The sequence below is a fragment of the Microtus pennsylvanicus genome, chromosome 18 (assembly GCF_037038515.1).
Source record: "Microtus pennsylvanicus isolate mMicPen1 chromosome 18, mMicPen1.hap1, whole genome shotgun sequence".
NCBI classification, from domain to species: domain Eukaryota; kingdom Metazoa; phylum Chordata; class Mammalia; order Rodentia; family Cricetidae; genus Microtus; species Microtus pennsylvanicus.
In genome coordinates, this window is record NC_134596.1 from 40,275,466 (window position 1) to 40,294,202 (window position 18,737).

The 18,737-nt window shown below is 48.4% G+C and overlaps 2 protein-coding genes across 2 annotated transcripts; one reads left to right on the top strand and one right to left on the bottom strand.

Moving 5' to 3' along the window:
• Positions 1–4,504: 4,504 nt before the first annotated feature.
• On the top strand, positions 4,505–9,211 carry Ndufc2 (NADH:ubiquinone oxidoreductase subunit C2). The gene is made up of 3 exons (XM_075952708.1): positions 4,505–4,806; positions 8,527–8,670; positions 9,056–9,211. The coding sequence occupies exons 1-3, from the start codon at positions 4,638–4,640 to the stop codon at positions 9,103–9,105; spliced, it is 363 nt and encodes a 120-aa protein (XP_075808823.1). The 5' UTR covers positions 4,505–4,637; the 3' UTR covers positions 9,106–9,211.
• Positions 9,212–12,392: 3,181 nt separating this feature from the next.
• Positions 12,393–18,063, bottom strand: Thrsp (thyroid hormone responsive). Its single transcript, XM_075952953.1, has 2 exons — positions 17,451–18,063; positions 12,393–12,991 (listed from the first exon to the last, which is right to left on the bottom strand). The coding sequence occupies exon 1, from the start codon at positions 17,920–17,922 to the stop codon at positions 17,470–17,472; it is 453 nt and encodes a 150-aa protein (XP_075809068.1). The 5' UTR covers positions 17,923–18,063; the 3' UTR covers positions 12,393–12,991; positions 17,451–17,469.
• Positions 18,064–18,737: the final 674 nt, after the last annotated feature.

Consider the following 18,737-nt stretch of genomic DNA (forward strand, 5'->3'; position numbering starts at 1 on the left):
GGGATGATACAGCGATTACACTCAGCAAGCCACTGAGCCTCCAGGCCACCGTAGGACTTGTGTTCACTCTCTCACAGCAAGCCCTGCGGTTCAGACAAGGATACCTACCGCATGACCTTCCTCTTGTGGACACACTGGAGTGGGCTCGGCTCCTCTCCCTTCATTTAGTGGAGTTTTTTTGTTGTTTTGGTTTTGTTTTTTCTTTTGTATAGCTTTAGAGCCTGTCCTGGAACTCCCTCTGTAGACCAGGCTGGCCTCGAACTCTCAGAGATCCTCCTGCCTCTGCCTCCTAAGAGCTGGGGTTAAAGGCGTGTACCACTACCACCCAACTATTGTTTTTTAAGATTTGCTTATTTTTATTTTGTGTGTGTGTGTATGCCCCCGTGTGTACATCTATGCCCCACATGTGTGTTTGGAGTCTAAACACCAGAAGAGGGTGTTGAGTCCCTGGAACTGGAGTTACAGGTTGTGTGGCGGTGGCTCCATGGCATCTCTCTGACTCCACCCTCCTTTCTCCCAGCATTCAGCCTAGCTTTCCCGCCTAGTTCTGTTCTTCCCTGCCATAGGCTTAAAGCACTTCTTTATTCATTAACCAATAAAAGCAACAAACAGACAGAAGGACCTCCCACACCAGTCTGGAAGCTGGGAACCAAACTTTGGTCCAAGAGCAGCTGCTGTCCCTACCCATATGTCCCCTTTTCTCCCTTTTCTTGAGACTACTTCATAGACACTTGGTCTTGGTTCTCAGTTTTCCTACCATGTGCCACACATCCCAATTCAGCCCACCCTAGCTGACACAGGAACTGGTATACATGGTAATTATCCGTTACCCACTACAGACCCAAGAAAGCCCACAGCCTGTGTCGTCATGGGGTGTGGTCCAGTCATCCCATCTGTTGTCTGTGGGGATTGTGCCAGAGGGAAGGGAAAGCATATGCTAGCTCCCCCATCCCCCATGCACTGTGTCCAGGCCCAGCCTCACATGGTGGTGTGTGTGTGAACATTAAAGCTAGCACAGCACAGTGATTAAAGAATAGTCATACAGCCTGCTTGGAAAGCAAGCTCCCATTCTGTGTGTTCATGTGTAAGTGTGTGCACACCATGGCACCCACCTGTGGAAGTCTGGGGTAACACAGGAGTTGGTCCTTCCCTTTGACCGAGTGGGTTCTATGGTTGAATTCTGGTTACGTAGTGGCAAGCACCTTAACCGAGCCATCGGACATTATCTAACAGTTCTTTACCATGGTGTCTCTGAAATGATTATCAGTTGCTGTTTATGTGTTCTCTACGCCCTTAATGCATAGCTGTAATATTTGAGTGTGTTTACCTGTTTTCCTCAAATCACACATAGGGGTCTAGATTTTTGGAACAGCTCCCAACAGTTAGAGGCCAGAGGATCAGGAGTTAAAGGGCACCCTTGGCTAATAATGAGGTTTTCACACTAAAATAGAACAAGAATTACCAAGATGACGGTAAAGGTGTCTGGCACAAACCCTGTCATTCAGGTTCTGTCCCCAGAACTCACGGGAGGCAAGAAATGACTCCTGAAGTTTTTCTCTAGCCTCTATGTGTGCCGTGTGACACACACACACACACACACACACACACACACACAATAAACAAATACAGTTTAAAAACAGGCATGGTGACGCACATTTCTGCCAGCCACCAAACCATTTGAGAAAAACCTAAAACTAAAAGTGATTCTGTTTCTCTTTGAGGCAGGGTCCTGTCTCAAAGCCTGTCCCTGGCTGTCCTGGGACTCACTATGTAAACCAGGCTGGCCTCAAACTCACAGAGTTGCCCCTAACTCTGCCTCCTGGTGCTGGGATTAAAGACATGTGCCACCTTTAACTCCTCTGTGTTTTGTGTATGTATGTGTGTGTGCTGCCCTGCCTGGCATGATCAAGTTCAATGAGTTAATTTCGATGCCAGTGTAAATTAAATTACGATTTGTAGACTGTCACTCTGAACGTGATGGGATGCAGAATGAGAGTGTGAGAGTGCCCGCCTGGTGTGGGGATTTCCTGAGCGGGGCAAGCTCCACACTAGCAGGGTAGCTCCGTGGGCAAGAGTGTTTGCCACCAAGCGTGAAGACCTGAGTTCCATCCCTGGGATGGAAGTCCTCTGACATCCACACCTACGCATATCCACAAAAACAAAATGTAATTTTAGAAAAAATAAGCTGGGCATGGCAGAAGAGGCAAGTGGGTCTCTGTGAGTTCTGGGCCTTAGGAAAGTGTTAGTGGTGTGGCAGGGACCAGGGAGGCAGTAAAATGATGGCTTAGCGGTTAGAAGTGTATGCAGCTCTTCCAGGGTTCAGATCCCAGCACAACTGCCTGTCATCCCAGCTCCAGGGGATCTGATAGGCTTGTGCACAGACTTCCCCCTCCACGCACCAGAAACACAATTTAAAAATAAAATAACTAGCCGGGCATTGGTGGCGCATGCCTTTAATCCCAGCACTCGGGAGGCAGAGGCAGGCGGATCTCTGTGAGTTCGAGGCTAGTCTGGTCTACAAGAGCTAGTTCCAGGATAAGAACCAAAAGCTATGGAGAAACCCTGTCTCGAAAAATCCAAAAAATAAAATAACTTAAGAGTTGAGTGTTGTGGCACATGACTGTAATCTCAACACTTGAGAGTTAGAGTCAGGAAGGTTCTGAATTCAAAGTCATCCTCAACTACATAGCAAGTATGAAGCCATCTTGGGGAATGGGAACCTGTCTCAAACAACGAAAACAACACACAAAGAAAAGAAAACCTGAGTCCGTGCGGGTGTCACACCTTGTTTATGTGGTGCTCGGGTCTAACCCACGGCCTTATCCGTGCTAAGCAAGCCCTCTTATCAGCTGAGCTACACCTCCAGCCCCACTGCTATATTTATTTCTCTTATCCAAAGAGCTCTGTGGTAGCAAGTCTTTCTCTGTGTTGTCAGCTCCCAAAAACAACATAGAGACTTATTAATTATGAAAGCTTGGCCTTAACTTAGGCTTGTCCCACTATCTCCTATAACTTAAATTCACCCATTTATTTTAATCGGCATTTTGTCATATGGCTCGTTATCCTCTCTCTACTGCTCCTGCTGCTTTCTGAGTCTGGCTGGCAACCCTGCCTTTCCTCTTCCTTGAGGCCTCTCTGTCCCCACCTGACCTCTTCCCGCCTAGCTATTGGCCATTCCGCTCCTTATTAATCATAGTGACATGTCTTCACACTGTGTAAAGGAACATTCTGCAATGCTCTGAACGGGTTTACCAGGTACACTGTAGGCTTACAGATGGAAGGGGAGTGCTGGGAGATTCTGATGGATAAAGGATCCGTATTGGTACACAAAGGGAACACCGACTCCAGGCGTGGTTCATTAACAATTTTATCAGTATTGTGTGTGAGACTGGAGAGATGGCTTGGTGGTTATACTGTTTTTCTAGAAGCTTTCTCTGTGTAACTGCTCTGGCTGTCTTGAAACTTGTAGACCAGGCTGGCCTCGAACTCCCAGAGATCTGCCTGTTGGGATTAAAGGCATGCACCACCAACGCCGGCTAGCACTCAGGTCTTTGATGCATATATATTTGTACTGACCTGTGGTTTAGTGAGCAGTCTTCTGGATAAAATGCAGAATGTCACCAATGAATAGACAGGACAGAAAAACATTTTAGTTCAGTATCAGGAAACAGCCCTTATTCTAGGAAAGTGAGCAGAGACTGGGCAATCATCTGACAGGATATTAGAGCTTCCTTCTTTCTTTCACTCCTTAGTCTTTAAGGGAACCGTCCCCTCAGCCACTTACATAGACCTGAAGGCCCAGAGGGAATCATTTAGCAGACTATCACCAGAAGTGAATCTCAAGAACAGGTTAAATGGGGCTGGAGAGATGGCTCAGTGGTTAAGAGCATTGCCTGCTCTTCCAAAGGTCCTGAGTTCAATTCCCAGCAACCACATGGTGGCTCACAACCATCTGTAAAGAGGTCTGGCGCCCTCTTCTGGCCTGCAGGCATACACACAGACAGAATATTGTATACATAATAAATAAATAAATATTTAAAAAAAAAAAAAAACAGGTTAAATGATCCGCTCCGGGCCTTCGCTCAATACTTTGTTGCTGGCCGTACCTTAATTTTAGACTTTGGAGGGTGTAACTGCAAATGAACCCCAGAAAGCTAGTTTTTACGGAATTCAGTAAATTAACTATCCATCGCGACCACTTATGGGTGTTGATTGTTGAATGCAAAGATAATCTTTACTGAAGAACTATGGGCGGAGGGACAGGTGAGGGAGAACTGGGGACATTTCTATGTGAGAACTGGACAAAAATAAATAAATATCGATATCTCCTAGTCTTTGCCCACTTTAGGTCATTTACTGTACCCCTGGACTGGATCCATCTGGCTTCCCAAGCTCTCACTCCAACCTTAGGGCAAGCCTTCTGGCCTCGTGGGCCACTTAGTAGCCCGGAACCTCGCGTGCTGCTGCTCCTACGGCTGCACGCGCGGGGGAAGCTTTTGGGTGCTGCACCGCCGTCCGCTCTGCCCTTCAGCCCGGAGCTCGAAGGAGGACGTTACCAGTCGCGGTGGTGGGCGTCGTGGTTTCTCTCAGAGCCGGGAGTCTTTTGAGGTCAGACCTCACGTGGAACCGGCATCAATATGATGAACAATCGGCCGGGCCACGAGCCCTTGACATTCCTGCCGGATGAGGCCCGGATCCTGCCGCCGCCCAAGCTGAACGACCCACGCCTCGTCTACTCCGGCTTCCTGGGCTACTGCGCCGGCCTGCTGAATAACGCGCTGCAGAGGCGGCCTGTGCTTAAAGCAGGTGAGGGCTGCGTGCACGGGAGCCGCCCGGAGGAGGGGCGCGGGCCGCCTGCCATGGTCCCCCCACCCTACCCCGGATCCCTGCTTCCCCGGGCCTGGCGCCTCCCAGAGCTCCTCCGAACCGAACCGAACTAAAGAAACCGAATGCGGCGCTGCGGGAAACTCTAGATCCCGCCGTTAGCTCGCGCTCTAGTTCGTACTACACGGTCGCGCACTCCGGGGCTCGCGCTGCTGTCACTCGGATGGGCGTGATAGCAGTAGGTGTCAGAAACAAAACAGAAACTTGGGAAAGTAGTGCCACTGACGGGGACCCAGAGCCTAAGAGCGGTTAAAACCCCTTGCCCACGGTCACGTGGCTAGTCAAAGGGGCGGAGCTTGCGTTAGTGTGTGTTCGGAACCTGAGCTTCAGAGACTTAAAGCCCGGAAGAATGGATCCATTGAAAATACTGGTTTGATTCAGAAGGTCTGGGGAAGGGGCTAATGTGGGCAAACTCCCAGACGCTACTGCTGCTGCTGTTCTGGGAGCACCTACTGAACAGGGGACTGTCACTAAACTAGCAAGCCTTCTATTCTGTAGAGTATGTCACTGGCTTCCTGTCAAGATTGATTGCAGCTGACAGAATAGCGGTGCTAAGAACTGTAGAATTACAAAGACAGAAAAAGAAAGAAAGAAACTAACTCTGGGTGTCTTTGAACTTTGTTGTTTTATTTGTGTGTGGGTACGTGGGGGGCAGATGACAGCCTGAGGGAATTGGCTTTCTCCCGCTACTGGGTGAGTCCTGGAGCTTGAACTCGGCTTCTCAAGCTTGGTAGCAAGTGCCCTTATCCACCTCACTAACTGTGAACTTAACTTTGAATATCAGGCGAAGTTAAAAGAGGTCTAGGCCTGGGGAGGAGGTGCAAGAACTTCTGAAAGCGGGTGCATTGGTGCATTCTATTGCTTCCTTCGTGTGTGAGATTAGGAGAAACGAGCCGGGTTTGTCAGCAACATAAACCACCAGTTGGAGCTAAGGACCACAGTTACAAGAAAGCTAACGAAATGGTCCCAGCCACTAGGAATCATCCCAGTTAGTCATCTCTGTGTTAGGCTTGGAGGTCCGCATCGATGCCCTCCTAGGACCACAAGTACTTGAATACTGGTGGGATCCCATCGCTCTTGGAAGTAATCTTTTTGTTTGTTTGTACTGCTAGGGAAATCAATCTCTCTCTCTCTCTCTCTCTCTCTCTCTCTCTCTCTCTCTCTCTCTCACACACACACACACACACACACACACCACATTCATCTAAGCCTATCACTTGGAACTATGTGTTTTTATTCCATTGTTTCCTGTCTGTGTCCCTTAGGCAGTCCATGTGGTCAGTCTGCAGGTTTTCTCATCTAACAAATGAGAATAACGGAGCTTCGTGTGTTTGTTGTGGCAGCTCAGTGAGTCCTGTAGATAAGATGTGTGACACACAAGGTGCTGAGTGAGAAGGAAGTGGCTAAACGTTCTCTCTGCCAGGTGCTGGGGCACGAACTGAGTAGATGGGGTGAAGAACTAACTGCCCACTCAGTTGTGGGCGATGGAAAGAAGCAAGTCAGCCGGACGGTGGGGGTGCAGTGGGGACGCATGCCTTTAATCCCAGCACTCGGAAGGCAGAGGCTGGCGGATCTCTGTGAGTTCAAGGCCAGCCTGGTCTATACAGAGAGAGTTCTAGGACAGCCAGGACTCTTACACAGAGAAATCCTGTCTTGAAACCGAACAAACAAACAAACAGAAAACCTTGTTGATAACCACTTCAAGTTAGTTGGTAATTACGTCTCTTAAAATTAAATGTTTGTTGATTTTTTTAGGTTAACATTGGTAATGTATCATATGCAAACAGCACAATGACTTCCAGGTTTAGTCTCATCAAATGAAAGAAAGGAAAAGCGACTGTGGAGGACAACTAGAGAGAGAAAGGAAGCTGGAGAAGTAAGGCCAAGCCATGAGTATCTAAAGGCCTGGCCTCAGTATCTAAAACATGTGTAAGGGCTTCTCCCAAGTATGGGCCACTGTGTAGTCCAGCGGCACATTGGAGAGCTCCTAGCACTGGCTTACCCTGGCTCAGAACCAGTTTAGGGAATTAGTAGCTGTTTGAAGCAGAAGAAACTGGACCCAGCCTGGCAGTGGTGGTGCAACGTTTAATCCCAATAAAATAAATAAAAATACATTTAAACAATATTTTCATATATGTGTGTGTGCCTAAGCATATATGTATGTGCACCATATGCATGCAATAGCCTGTGCAGGTCAAGAGAGGGTGCTGGATCCTCTGGAACTCAAGTTACAGGCATTTGGGTTTTGGGTTTTTGTTTGTTTGTTTGTTTGTTTTTGTTTGTTTGTTTTTGGTTTTACGAGACAGGGTTTCTCTGTAGCTTTGGAGCCTGTCCTGGAACTCCCTTTGTAGACCAGGCTGGCCTCGAACTCACAGAGATCCGACTGCCTCTGCCTCCCTAGTGCTGGGATTACAGATGTGCGCCACCACTGCCCGGCAGTTAAAGGCATTTGTGAACCACCATGTGAATGCTGGAAACCAAACCCGGGACCTCTGGAAGAGCAATCAGTGCTCTTAACAGCTGAGCTGCTTCTCCAGCCCCACAAGATATTCTTAGGGCCTGGAACTGCAGAGTCCAGGTACTTTTGTTGTTGTTTCAAGACTGGGTTTCTTTGTGTAGTCCTAGAACTGGATCTGTAGACCAGGCTGGCCTCGAACTCACAGAGATCCGCCTGCCTCTGCCTCCTGAGTGCTGGGATTAAAGACGTGCACCACCACCACCCAGCTAGATTTATTTTTTTTTTATGTGTATTGATGTTTTACCCACATGTATAAATGTGTGAAGGTGCCAGATCCCTTCAACTGGAGTCACAGACACTTGCAAGCTGCCGTGTGGGTGCGGGGAACTGAGCTAGTGCCTTTAACTCCTGGGTCATCTCGCCATCCCTTAGGGTTTCTGTCACTGTGAAGAGACACCATGACCACAGTTAACTCTTATAAAGGAAACCATCTAAGTGGGGCTGGCTTGCAGTCCAGAGGTTTAGTCCATTGTCATCATGGTGAGAAGCACAGTGGCGCTCAGGCAGACAGTGGTCCAGAGAGGTAGCTGCAGGTCCTGCCTCCGGATCGAAGGCTACAGGAAGGGGGCCACACTGGGCCTGGCCTGAGCATCTGAGAGCTCAGAGCCCACTCACCCCGTAGTGACACACCTCCTCCCCCAAAACCTCGTCTGCTCCAACAAGGTCACAAGTCCAAATAGTGCCACATTCTGTGGGCCAATGAGGACCATTTTCTTTCAAACCAGCACATCCTTTGAATCCCACAAGCTGGGAAGCCACTGTGGAGAAGTTGAGCGTGATGATGTAGTTGCTGGGTACTGCAGTAGCTGGAGCATGTGCTTCACAGACTAGGGAGGGAGGGGTCAAAGGTGACCAGCTGAACACCGGATCAGAGCCGGGGGCTCCAGCCTTAGAGGGGTAAGCTCCCTGAGGAGGAGAAGTGTTTACCAGGTGGAATTGATGGGCTTCGAGGTCTAGGTGTGGGAAAGAGGCTACAGCGTACTCAATGCTGGTGAACAGAGTTCCAGTCTGAGCCACATGAGACCCTGCAGGGTGGGTGGGGCAGGAGGCGCGGTCCCCGGGTGCAACATCAAAATGAAATCCTTTGTGTGCTCTGACTTTGCTTTGGGGTCTCTCAACTACAGGCTTGCATCGCCAGCTTCTGTATGTCTCTTCCTTTTACTTTGCCGGATATTATCTTTTAAGACGACATGAGTATTTTTGTGCCCTGAAGGACCGTGACATGTTTGGGTATATCAAACTGCATCCAGAAGATTTTCCTGAGAAAGGTATTTCATATAAACCTCTTTATTTGCTTTGTCTTTTTCCTGTCCATGGTTTCAGGTACTGTCTGGTTGTGTGGACTCCACATATTCTGTAGTAGACCAGACTCCCTTGGGTCCATAGGAAATGTCTTTTATAAGAACATACTCGTTCTGAACGCCCCTCACCACCTCGTCACATCTACCAGATAGTAGTGAGCAGCCTGTGCTCCTAGCTACTGCGCTGTCTCTCCAGACCCCAACCTTTGTTTCTTTTGTGAATTCTGAGGAATAAGCTGGGGCCTCATACACACGCAGCAAGTGCTCCACTCCTGAGCCACATCCCTAGCCCAAGAAGTCGCATTTGTTTTAAGTATAAATTAATAATAACTGTGGTGTGCTTCCTTCACAGAGAGAAAGACATATGGTGAGATTCTGGAGGTGTTCCATCCAGTGCGCTGAGGTCTGCAGAGGCTCCACTTCACCCCAGCCTGAGTGGTTTCCCAATTTTATGTAATATCAATTACATTTAGGTTAATCAGTGTAATTAAAATAGTTATTATAAGCACTCTGTTCTTTTGCTGCTTTCTGTTTGTGTGTGTGTGCGTGCACCCATACACGTGTGTGTGTGTGCGCGCGCAGTTTGTACACTTGGGTATCCAAGGCAGCCAGAAGAGGGTGTCCATGCCTTGTGGATCTGAAGTTAATAGAAGTGGTTGTGAGCTGGAGCTGCCCTGGCAAGAGCAGTACACACTCACAACTGCTGAGCCGTCTCTCCAGCAAGGTTCCTTTTTAAAGTTTTTTATGCTTTAGCCGGATGTGGTGGTACACACCCTTAATCCCAACACTGGGGAGGTAGAGGCAGGTGGATCTCCTTGAGATTTTGGCCAGCCTGATCTACATAGCAAGTTCCAGGTCAGCCAGGGTTACATTGTGAGATCCTGTTTCAAAAAAACAACCACAAATAAATAAATGAATATTTGGTTGGTTGTTTTGGAGCTGGGTCTGCTATGATCAGCTGACCTTGAACTTACTATGTACCTGAGAATGACCTGAACCCCTGATCCGCCAGCCCTCACCCCCTAAGTTTGGAGGTTTCAGGTGTATACTACCATACTCATCGTGGGACAGAATCTTGCTGTGTAGGTCAGGATGGCCTCAAAGCCGCACTTCATCCTCCCAAGTGCTAGAATGATAGGTGTTTGCCAGCTCTAACCCTAACTTCGGAATCCTTGTTTGTTTCAATTTTTTCACAAAATACATCCTAGCCACAGCTTCCCCTTCCTCAATTCCTCCCAGCCCCCACAGCTGCCCTCTCCCCTAGATCCACCCCTTCTCTCCCACCCTCATCTCCCAAATATAAGAGCAGGCCTTGACTGGGCAGTGGTGGCGTGCGCCTTTAATCCCAGCACTTGGGAGGCAGAGGCAGGCAGATCTCTGTGAGTTTGAGACCAGTCTGGTCTACAGAGAGAGTTCCAGGACAGGCTCCACACAGAGAAACCCTGTCTCAAAAAAAAAAAAAAAAACAAAAAAAAAAAAACAAAAACAGGCTCCCCAGGGACATTAACTGAGCATGGACATCTGGACATGTTGGGCTTGTATTTAAATTGTCTGAGTGTTTTGCCCTTTAAAAGTAAATCTATTATAAAACTTAAAAGAAAAAAGCTAGTAACAAACCTGAGCTATTGGCTAAGCATTTATATTAAGACTCTGGGTGGTTATTTGAAAGTGGCTGCCGGCACAGGGAAACTCTGCCTTCATTAAATATTGTACATTTATTTATCCTGTGTATTCTGTGAGCATCTGAAAGTCAGAAAAGAACGTGCAGGAATCCTCTCTTCTCCCACGTGAGTCCTAGGGATCAAACTCAGGTTTATGTATTTTGTTGTTTTGTCTGCATGTGTGTCTGTGCACAGAATGGGTGCCTTCAGAGGCAGGAAAGGGTGCAGATCCCCTTCACCTGGAGTTACAGACAGTTGTGCTAGGAATTGAACCCAGTGATCTTAAGAGCAGAACCATCTCTAGCCCCCCTCCAGGTGAAATGTGTTTTAAACAGTTTATTAGTATCAGCACAGATCTTACTTTTTCATATTAATTAATTTGTTAATTTTATGTGTGGGGTGTTTTTGCCTACATGTATGTATGTGCACAGCGCATGCACAAGTCTGGAAGAGGGCCCTGGATCCTCTTAGAGCTGGAGTGAGAGATGGCTGTGAGCCACTGTGTGGGTGGTGGGAATCAAACACTGGTCCTCTGGAGGAACAGCCTGTTGGGCCATCTCTTTAGCCCCCAGTTGGAATATTTCCAAGTTTAGAGACTGTGGATATAGCTCAGTAGAGTATATCTACGGTAGAATGCTTTCTAGCAGCTACAAGGCGCTGGTCCTAGCAATACAAAAAATAAAACAAAAACTAGCACGTGGATCAGATTGGCTGACTGCTGATAAAGCTCTGGGAGGGTTGTTTTCATGAAGCAAGGTCTCTAGTCCAGGATGACTCTGAACTCACTATGTAGTTGAAGATGACCTTAAACTTCTGTTCCTTCTGTCTCTACCTCCCCGGTGCTGGATTTATGGATGTTCTGTATGGCACCCAATTTATACGGCGTTGGGAACTGAAGCCATGTATGCTGAGCAAGAACTCTACCAACTGAACTACGCCTGAAGCCCCAGTATTGATAAAGTTTTATTAGAAAGCAACCATGTTCATTTGTTTATGTATTGCTTGTGGCTGCTTTAGAATACTACAGCTGTGAACTTGAATAGTAACGACAATTTGCTTTGAAAAGCCTGAGATAGTGTCTGACCTTCACCAACATCCCCCAGCTTCTCTTCTGGTGCAAGGAGGGTACAAAATAAGGGAGATTATGGAGGGTTTGTGCCACACAAAGAGATTTCAACTTGATCCCAGTGAGTCCTGGGAAGTTACCAGAGTGTTTAATAGGTTTGGGATTTTCTGAGCCCTCACTCCTATGTAGCCCAGTGGACTGTGTGCTTTGATCTCCTGCCTCAGTTTGTCCATCCAAACACTAGGATTAAGACGTCACTCTTGGGTCACCAAAGGGTTTTGGTTTGTGTTTTATATTTAGGGCGTGTGCTCATGCCATGGCAGGTGTGTTGGACAACTTGTGGGAATCGATCCCTTCTTTACATAAGTTCCAGGGATCCAGCTCAGGTCTTCAGGCTTGGTGGCAAGCATCCTTCCCCACTGCTCCATCTTGCCAGGCCCCCTTAAATGTTTTTAATGAGAACAACAGGTTTGAATTTCTGAGCTTTCTCTGTAACAATACAGAGCGGGGTTTGGGAAGATTCAACGGGACAGATTGAATTTGCACCTAGATGGACCGCTGGAAAAGACAGCCAGTAGCTACCATAGTCGGTTGGAGCATCGCCACTAGAAGACGACACATAGCAGGCAGAAGGTCTTTGTTGCTACAGGTCTTGTATAGCTTGGGCTTCCCTGGAACTCACAGAGACCCTCCTGTCTCTGCCTCCAGAGAGACAATTCTTTACAGCGCATCGAATCCAAATGCTGTCCAAACCCTTTTTTCTCTACAAACCTATATCTAATCAGATTAGGTTTCAGAAGTGAGTAAAATTGGTGGGTACCTGATTTCAAATTAGGTAACAGTACGAATATAAGAAATTGCTTCTGGGCAATTGTTTCAGATGAATTTGGTGTTCAGGGGTGGGTATACTTGTGAAAATTAAAAGTACAGAAAATGTTTTTAAAAAAGACACCAACACGCCATCTTTTTTTCTTTTTAATTGTTACTGCAATAAATAGGTTCATAGGTCACCTGTGCTCAGCCTCATCAGATCCAGCAGGGTGAGGAGCTCATCCCACACACTCAACTACCTCAGCCTCTTCCTGGGGCGAGAAGCAGGAGCTCCAGACAGCACGTGCTCCAAGGAGGTTAGAAACGCCGGCGGTTAGGATGTGGGCACATGCCCGGTGCTTTTAATTCCGTGTTTCCTTGTGAGGTAGGTGCAGCGTCCCTGCTCTAAACGTGAAGGAATGTGGGCCCCAGGGGATAGATAACTTGTGACACCAGGCACTAAATGACATCCGAGAGGTCGCATCGCTAACGTCTTTGCTTTATACTGATCGTTGCCTTGTGAAGCTCAGTCACCACCTCACACTGCTAAGGAAGAGAAACTGGGAATCGTAACAAACTTCTTAAAGGTGAGCCTGCAACTGAGTCCACAAACTCAATCAGCTGGAGGTGGGGAAGCACCCCAGAGATACAAGTCCCCTTCACATCCAGCTGGGTCCGGGTCTTCCTTTCCAGTCTCAGGGTGATGGGCCATTGAGTCTTCATCAGAGCCCCCTCTCTCCAGTAAACTGATCTGTAGAGTGGAAATGTTTCAAAAGTCAAATGTCAAAGAAAAGAAAAGAAAAAAGAATGTAATCAAGCCGGCTGGTGGTGGCTCACACCGTTAGTCCCAGCATTTGGGAGACCAAGGTAGGTGGATCTCTGTGTCTCTGTAAGTTCAAGGCCAGCCTACAGAGTAAGTTCCAGGACAGCCAGAGCAGTGACACAGAGAAACCCTGTCTCAACATAAATAAATAAATAAAATAAAATCAGGGGGGCTAGAGAGATGGCTCAGTGGTTAAGAGCATTGCCTGCTCTTCCAAAGGTCCTGAGTTCAATTCCCAGCAACCACATGGTGGCTCACAGCCATCTGTAATGAGGTCTGGTGCCCTCTTCTGGCCTGCAGACATACACACAGACAGAATATTGTATACATAATAAATAAAATAAATAAATATAAAAAATAAAATAAAATCAGTTATATGACTCCCTATGGGGTCATGAATCAAGAGTTCGAGGCCAGCCTGGTCTACAAGAGCTAGTTCCAGGACAGGCTCCAAAGCTACAGAGGAAAAAAAAGGAGGAAAGAAGGGAGGGAGAGAGAGGGGGGGAGAGAGAAAGAGAGAGAGAGAGAGAGAGAGAGAGAGAGAGAGAGAGAGAGAGAGAAAGCTGGTAGCACTGCAAGCCTTAGGCATTAAGGGCTAGCAGACAAGCCGAGAGCCGGGCTGCTGGTATTTTCTCCTCTGCATCCTGTTAGCAGAAGCCGAGAAGCAGCAAGGCTCCAAAGAGGCCCAGGGTACCATAGCAGGCAATAGTGGAGCTAAGAGAAGAGCCCAGATTTTTAAAGCTGTTCCATTAGTTGGAGAATGTGGTTTCTACCCCTTCCATTGCCCCCAATTCCCATTTCCACCATAGGCTGCAGGCTTTATTGCTCTAAAGAACAGAAAACCGAATTCTCAGTCCTCCAGCGCTTTTGTTTGTTTATTTGGCTGGTTTGGTTTGGTTTTTGAGACAGGGACTTGTGTAGCACAGGGTGACCTCAAGCGTGCTGTGTAGCCTAGGGTGGCCTTGAACTTCTGGTCCTCCTGCCTCTACCTCCCAAATGCTAGAATTATAGGCATGCACCACCGTGCCTAACAGATCTCCAGTTTCTTTCTATAAGAGGTAATAAAAATATATGGACCAGCAAGATGGCTTAGCAGCTAAGAACACTGGCAGCAATCCTGGATGGCCTGACCTTGAACTCTGGAACCCTTGGTGGAAGGACAGGCCAACTTCCAAAAGTTGTTCTCCAGCACAGAAGCCTGCCTATGCTTGTGCATGTGCACACACATGCGTGCACGCTCTCTCTCTCTCTCTCTCTCTCTCTCTCTCTCACACACACACACACACACACACACACACCAATAATAAAACATCCCCCCACCCACCAGGAGGCAGGCTGAGGCTGAGGAGCAAACCCTGGGGTCTTCGGCTTGCTGGGCAAAGTGTTGAATGACTGAGCTAAATCCCCAACCGTGCAATAGTAGCAAAATATTTAAGTAATGATAATTCATTGAACAATTAATATGCAGGGGATTTAAACACTATTCAAATGCCAGTCATTGCTTTACTACTGCTGACGTGCAGAGGAAAAACAAACAAAGTATTGCCCTAATGCCCCACAGCCCTTCAGTGTTGATAGGTGAGCAGGAATTGAGGCTCAGCCCGTCCCCTTCCCCCAGGCTCCAGCCTAGTTGTGTTCAAAGAGCGCCTTTGGAAGGCAGCCCAGGAAGACTCAAGGGGATGAGGAGAGAGGCCTGAGGAAACAGGTCATGTTTGAGGTGGAGAAAGTGCCCGGAGCAGAGTTTCTGTCTGATCCCTGAGGTCCCTAGCTTTCCAGGGTGATGGAGAATGGTTCTGGGAAGAACCCTCAGCTCAAAGTTGGGCCAGACTTGCTTTTTGTTTGTTTGCTTGCTGGGTGATGTTTGGGGGTTTTGTTTGCTTGTTTGGGGTTTTGTTTTTAGTTTTCTAGACAGGGTTTCTCTGTGTAGCCCTGGCTGTCCTGGAACCCACTCTGTAGATCAGGCTGGCCTTGAAGTCAGAGATCCACCTCCCTCTGCCTCCTGAGTGCTGGGATTGAAGGTGTGCACCACCGCCCATCCTAGGTTTGGGCTTTTTGGCGCTGCTCTGGGACTCCCAGTTCTAACTCTGACTCTGAGCGCAAGGAGCACACCATGTCTCCTCTGGCTCTTGTCCCTTTCCTACCTACATGACTTCAGATGGTCACTCAGCTCTCCCACGTCGACTTCCATACTAGGAAATGGGGGAGGCAATGCACACACGGGGGGCCAGGACACCTGGTAGAAGTCGATCCCCTCTTCCACTGTATGAGTCCCAGGGATCAAATCCGGTTGTCAGACTTGGTGGCAGGTGTCTACCTGCCCAGCCATCTCGCCCACCCTGGAGGTCAAATCTAGTCTCAGTGCTAACTAAGGGACTGAGATGGAGCTGGCAGGTAGCCCACGGTCAAAGCCAGCGGACGCTGCAGTCTGACTTCTCCCTGCCAGTCTCAGGACCACCGTGAGCAGCCTCACCCTGTGTGCCAGGAAAGGCCAAGGTGGGCTTGTGCAGATAGGAGTCATCGTGCACACACAAACACAGCTGGTCAGGATCTTCACCTGCATAGTGAAAACAATAACCTCGTCTTTGACAGGATCTGAGGGACATGCAGGAGGGCGGCAAGTTTAAGACCGACCTGGACAGCATAGTGAGATGAAACCCTGTCTCTGAAACATAAAAATAATCAAAACCTAAAAGCTGCTTTCACCTTGGTAGGTTTATACGGGAATTATACAGCAATTGGGAGCCATGTTGGCACTTCGTGCAAAAGAGATACTAATTCAGCTGGGCGGTGGTGGCGCACACCTTTAATCCCAGCACTCGGGAGGCAGAGGCAGGAGGATCCCTGGGAGTTCGAGGCCAGCCTGGGCTACAAGAGCTAGTTCCAGGACCGGCACCAAAGCTACAGAGAAACCCTGTCTCGAAACGCGCCCCCCCCAAAAAAAAAGAGATACTAATTCATGGCAGGAGAGGTCTTAGGATTTGTGGATGGCCTTAGTGGGTGGTATATGCCCTGGGATTATATGTGTAGGATGTGTCCCAACTCTGGGGACAGTCGATACCTATAATCAGACTTTTATTGACTTATATTTTGAAAGTTTACTTTAATGCTTATTCCAGACCCTTTCTCTCTCCTTTTTAAAATTTATTTATTTTTATTTTATGTACATTGGTGTTTTGCCTTGGGTCCCCTGGAAACAGTGTTGCAGACAGTTGTTAGCTGCCATTTGTGGATCGAACCCAGGTCCTCTGGAAGAACAGTCAGTGCTCTTAACCACTGAGCCGCCCCTCCAGCCCCCATAACCAGATTTTTAAAGAAGCTGACTTTGAAGTTGAGCATGGTGTGGTATGACTTTAATCCTGGTGCTCAGATACTCTGAGGCAGGAGAGAATCTGGAGTTTCCAGACCAGCCTGGTCTACATAGCAAATTCCAGGACAACCAGGGCTTCATAGAAACCCTCTCTCAAGGGGGGAAAAAAAGGAAGAGGAGAAGGAGGAGAAGTAGTTGTGGTTTTGGGAAAGGTGGAAGGAGTACTTACTCAACCACAAGATCCTCTGACTTCCACACACACTAGAGCACACTTGCTCACAGCACACATCATGTACACACACAGGAATAATAGTAACTTTATGAAAGGGCCAGCCAGATGGCCCAACAGATGAAGGTGCCTGCCACCAAGTCTACATGGTGGAAGGAGAGAACTGACCCCCGCAAGTTGTCCTCAGACCTTCCCATGTATGCCATGTCACACACACACACACACACTCTCTAAAAGACGATAAATAATTTAAAAGCTTTTTTAAAAGTTGACCTTGAAAGCTGGGCATGGTGGCACACAGCTTTAGTTCCAGCACTCAGGAGGCAGAGGCAGACAGATCTCTGTGAGTTCGAGGCCAGCCTGGTCTACAAAGCAAGTTCCAGGACAGCCAGGACTACACAGAGAAACCCTTTCTGGGGTTGGGGTAACCTTGAGAATAGACTCGTTCAAGTGCTAATCTACAAACATTCATGTGTTTACTAACAAATCCACAGTGAACACACACACACACACACAGATGCCCATGTACTCAGGAGGGATGTGTGCATAGTCACATGCACACATACACACACACACACACACACACACGCCCATGTACTCAGGAGGGATGTGTTCATAGACTACTTTCTACATAGATGTACACAGGCTGTTCTCTGTAGGAATTCACAGTCATTGCTTATCAATACTGGGGGACAATGCTAAGGAGTCCAGTTCTGGGTTCCCCCACTTGATAACCCCAATACCCTTGATGTGAGCGCTCACCTGGCCCCCTTCTACTGAGTTATACCACTGTTCATCTCCTCCCTCGTGCCCCTGCATGGATTATAACCTGCTGGCATGGCCACCATTACCTTCCTTAGAGCTGGAGGCCTACAGGACCTGTCCCGTCATTTCCTGGTACTTCCTTGTCACCTCCTGGGCTTTCCGGGTGAGGTGGGTAAGGATGTGATGGAGGCTGGAGAAATGCCGATAGAACTGAGCTTCTAGGTCCAGCTCCCCGGCAAGCCTCTCCTCATCAGCCTCCTCTGCCTCGGAGGCCTCATTCTCAGGGTCGCTGGGCTCGCCGCTGGCCACCTTGGCCTGCCACTCCTCCCTCGGGAGCAGCCCGTGCTCCACTTCCACGCAGATGGTCTTGAGCATGGTGAAGTAGGTGTAGAGATCCGGAGCTCCCTCCCGGACGGAACCCTGGTGCCCGCTCAGCTGCACGTCCCTCAGGAGGCTGGGGATCATCACCACCTGCTCCATGTTCCGCACCGCAGCCGAGTACCGGTCCATGACCGTCAGCAGGCAGTTCTTGGGGTAGCGTTTGGTCAGCACTTGCATGGCTGCTTTCTTTTCCAAGGAGTGCAACAGACTGCCCTGGCGCTATTTCCAGGCTTTTGAGCAGTCAGCAGATTGTCAGGATGCCAAAACCCAACCATTGGAGCAACACAGCCCTGGTTTAAGCCAATCCCAGAGTTTGGTCCCCAGTGTCTACATCAGGTGATCCATCTAGCCTTCTGCTTGTCATTTCGGGTCTGCATGATCGCCTCAATGAGAGGCCAACTCTTCCTTCAGCAGCTGGCCCAGCCAGCTAAAGGGAAGCTTTGTCCCCTTGGCAGCCGGAACACTCGAGGGCAGGCAATCAATAGCTCTTTTAGGTTACCTGAAGTCAAGCTGCCTCTTTGCCACTTGCTCCCCTCCTAATGCGCAGAGCTCACTTCTTCAATCCAGGTAAACTGGCTATGAAAAGAACAGGAACAAAATCCTGAAATGGAACGGCTTGATGCCAGACAAAGAGCTCTGAAACCAGCCCAGAAGCCCAGTCGTAGTGGGTGTTGCCATGCGTAACCCTAACAGTCCTCTCTGTGGTAATTTTCCACCAAGCCCTTGTCGGTGGCAGAACTGCTTTGTAGGACACGTTAGCCCAGTGCAGCCCAGATCAGTCAGTAGTTAGAGACTTGACATCAAGCTGTTGGCTAAACTGAATTGGGAAAGAGCAGTTTTTCCAAAATGAATGTTAAGTTAAAGGATTTTCCATCTGTGATGACTTGACCCAATAATGCCAACACTCAGGAGGCTGGGGCAGTAGGCTCACCACCAGTTTGAGGCCAGCCTGGGTTACATAATGAGTTCCAGGCCAACCTAGGCTACGAAGG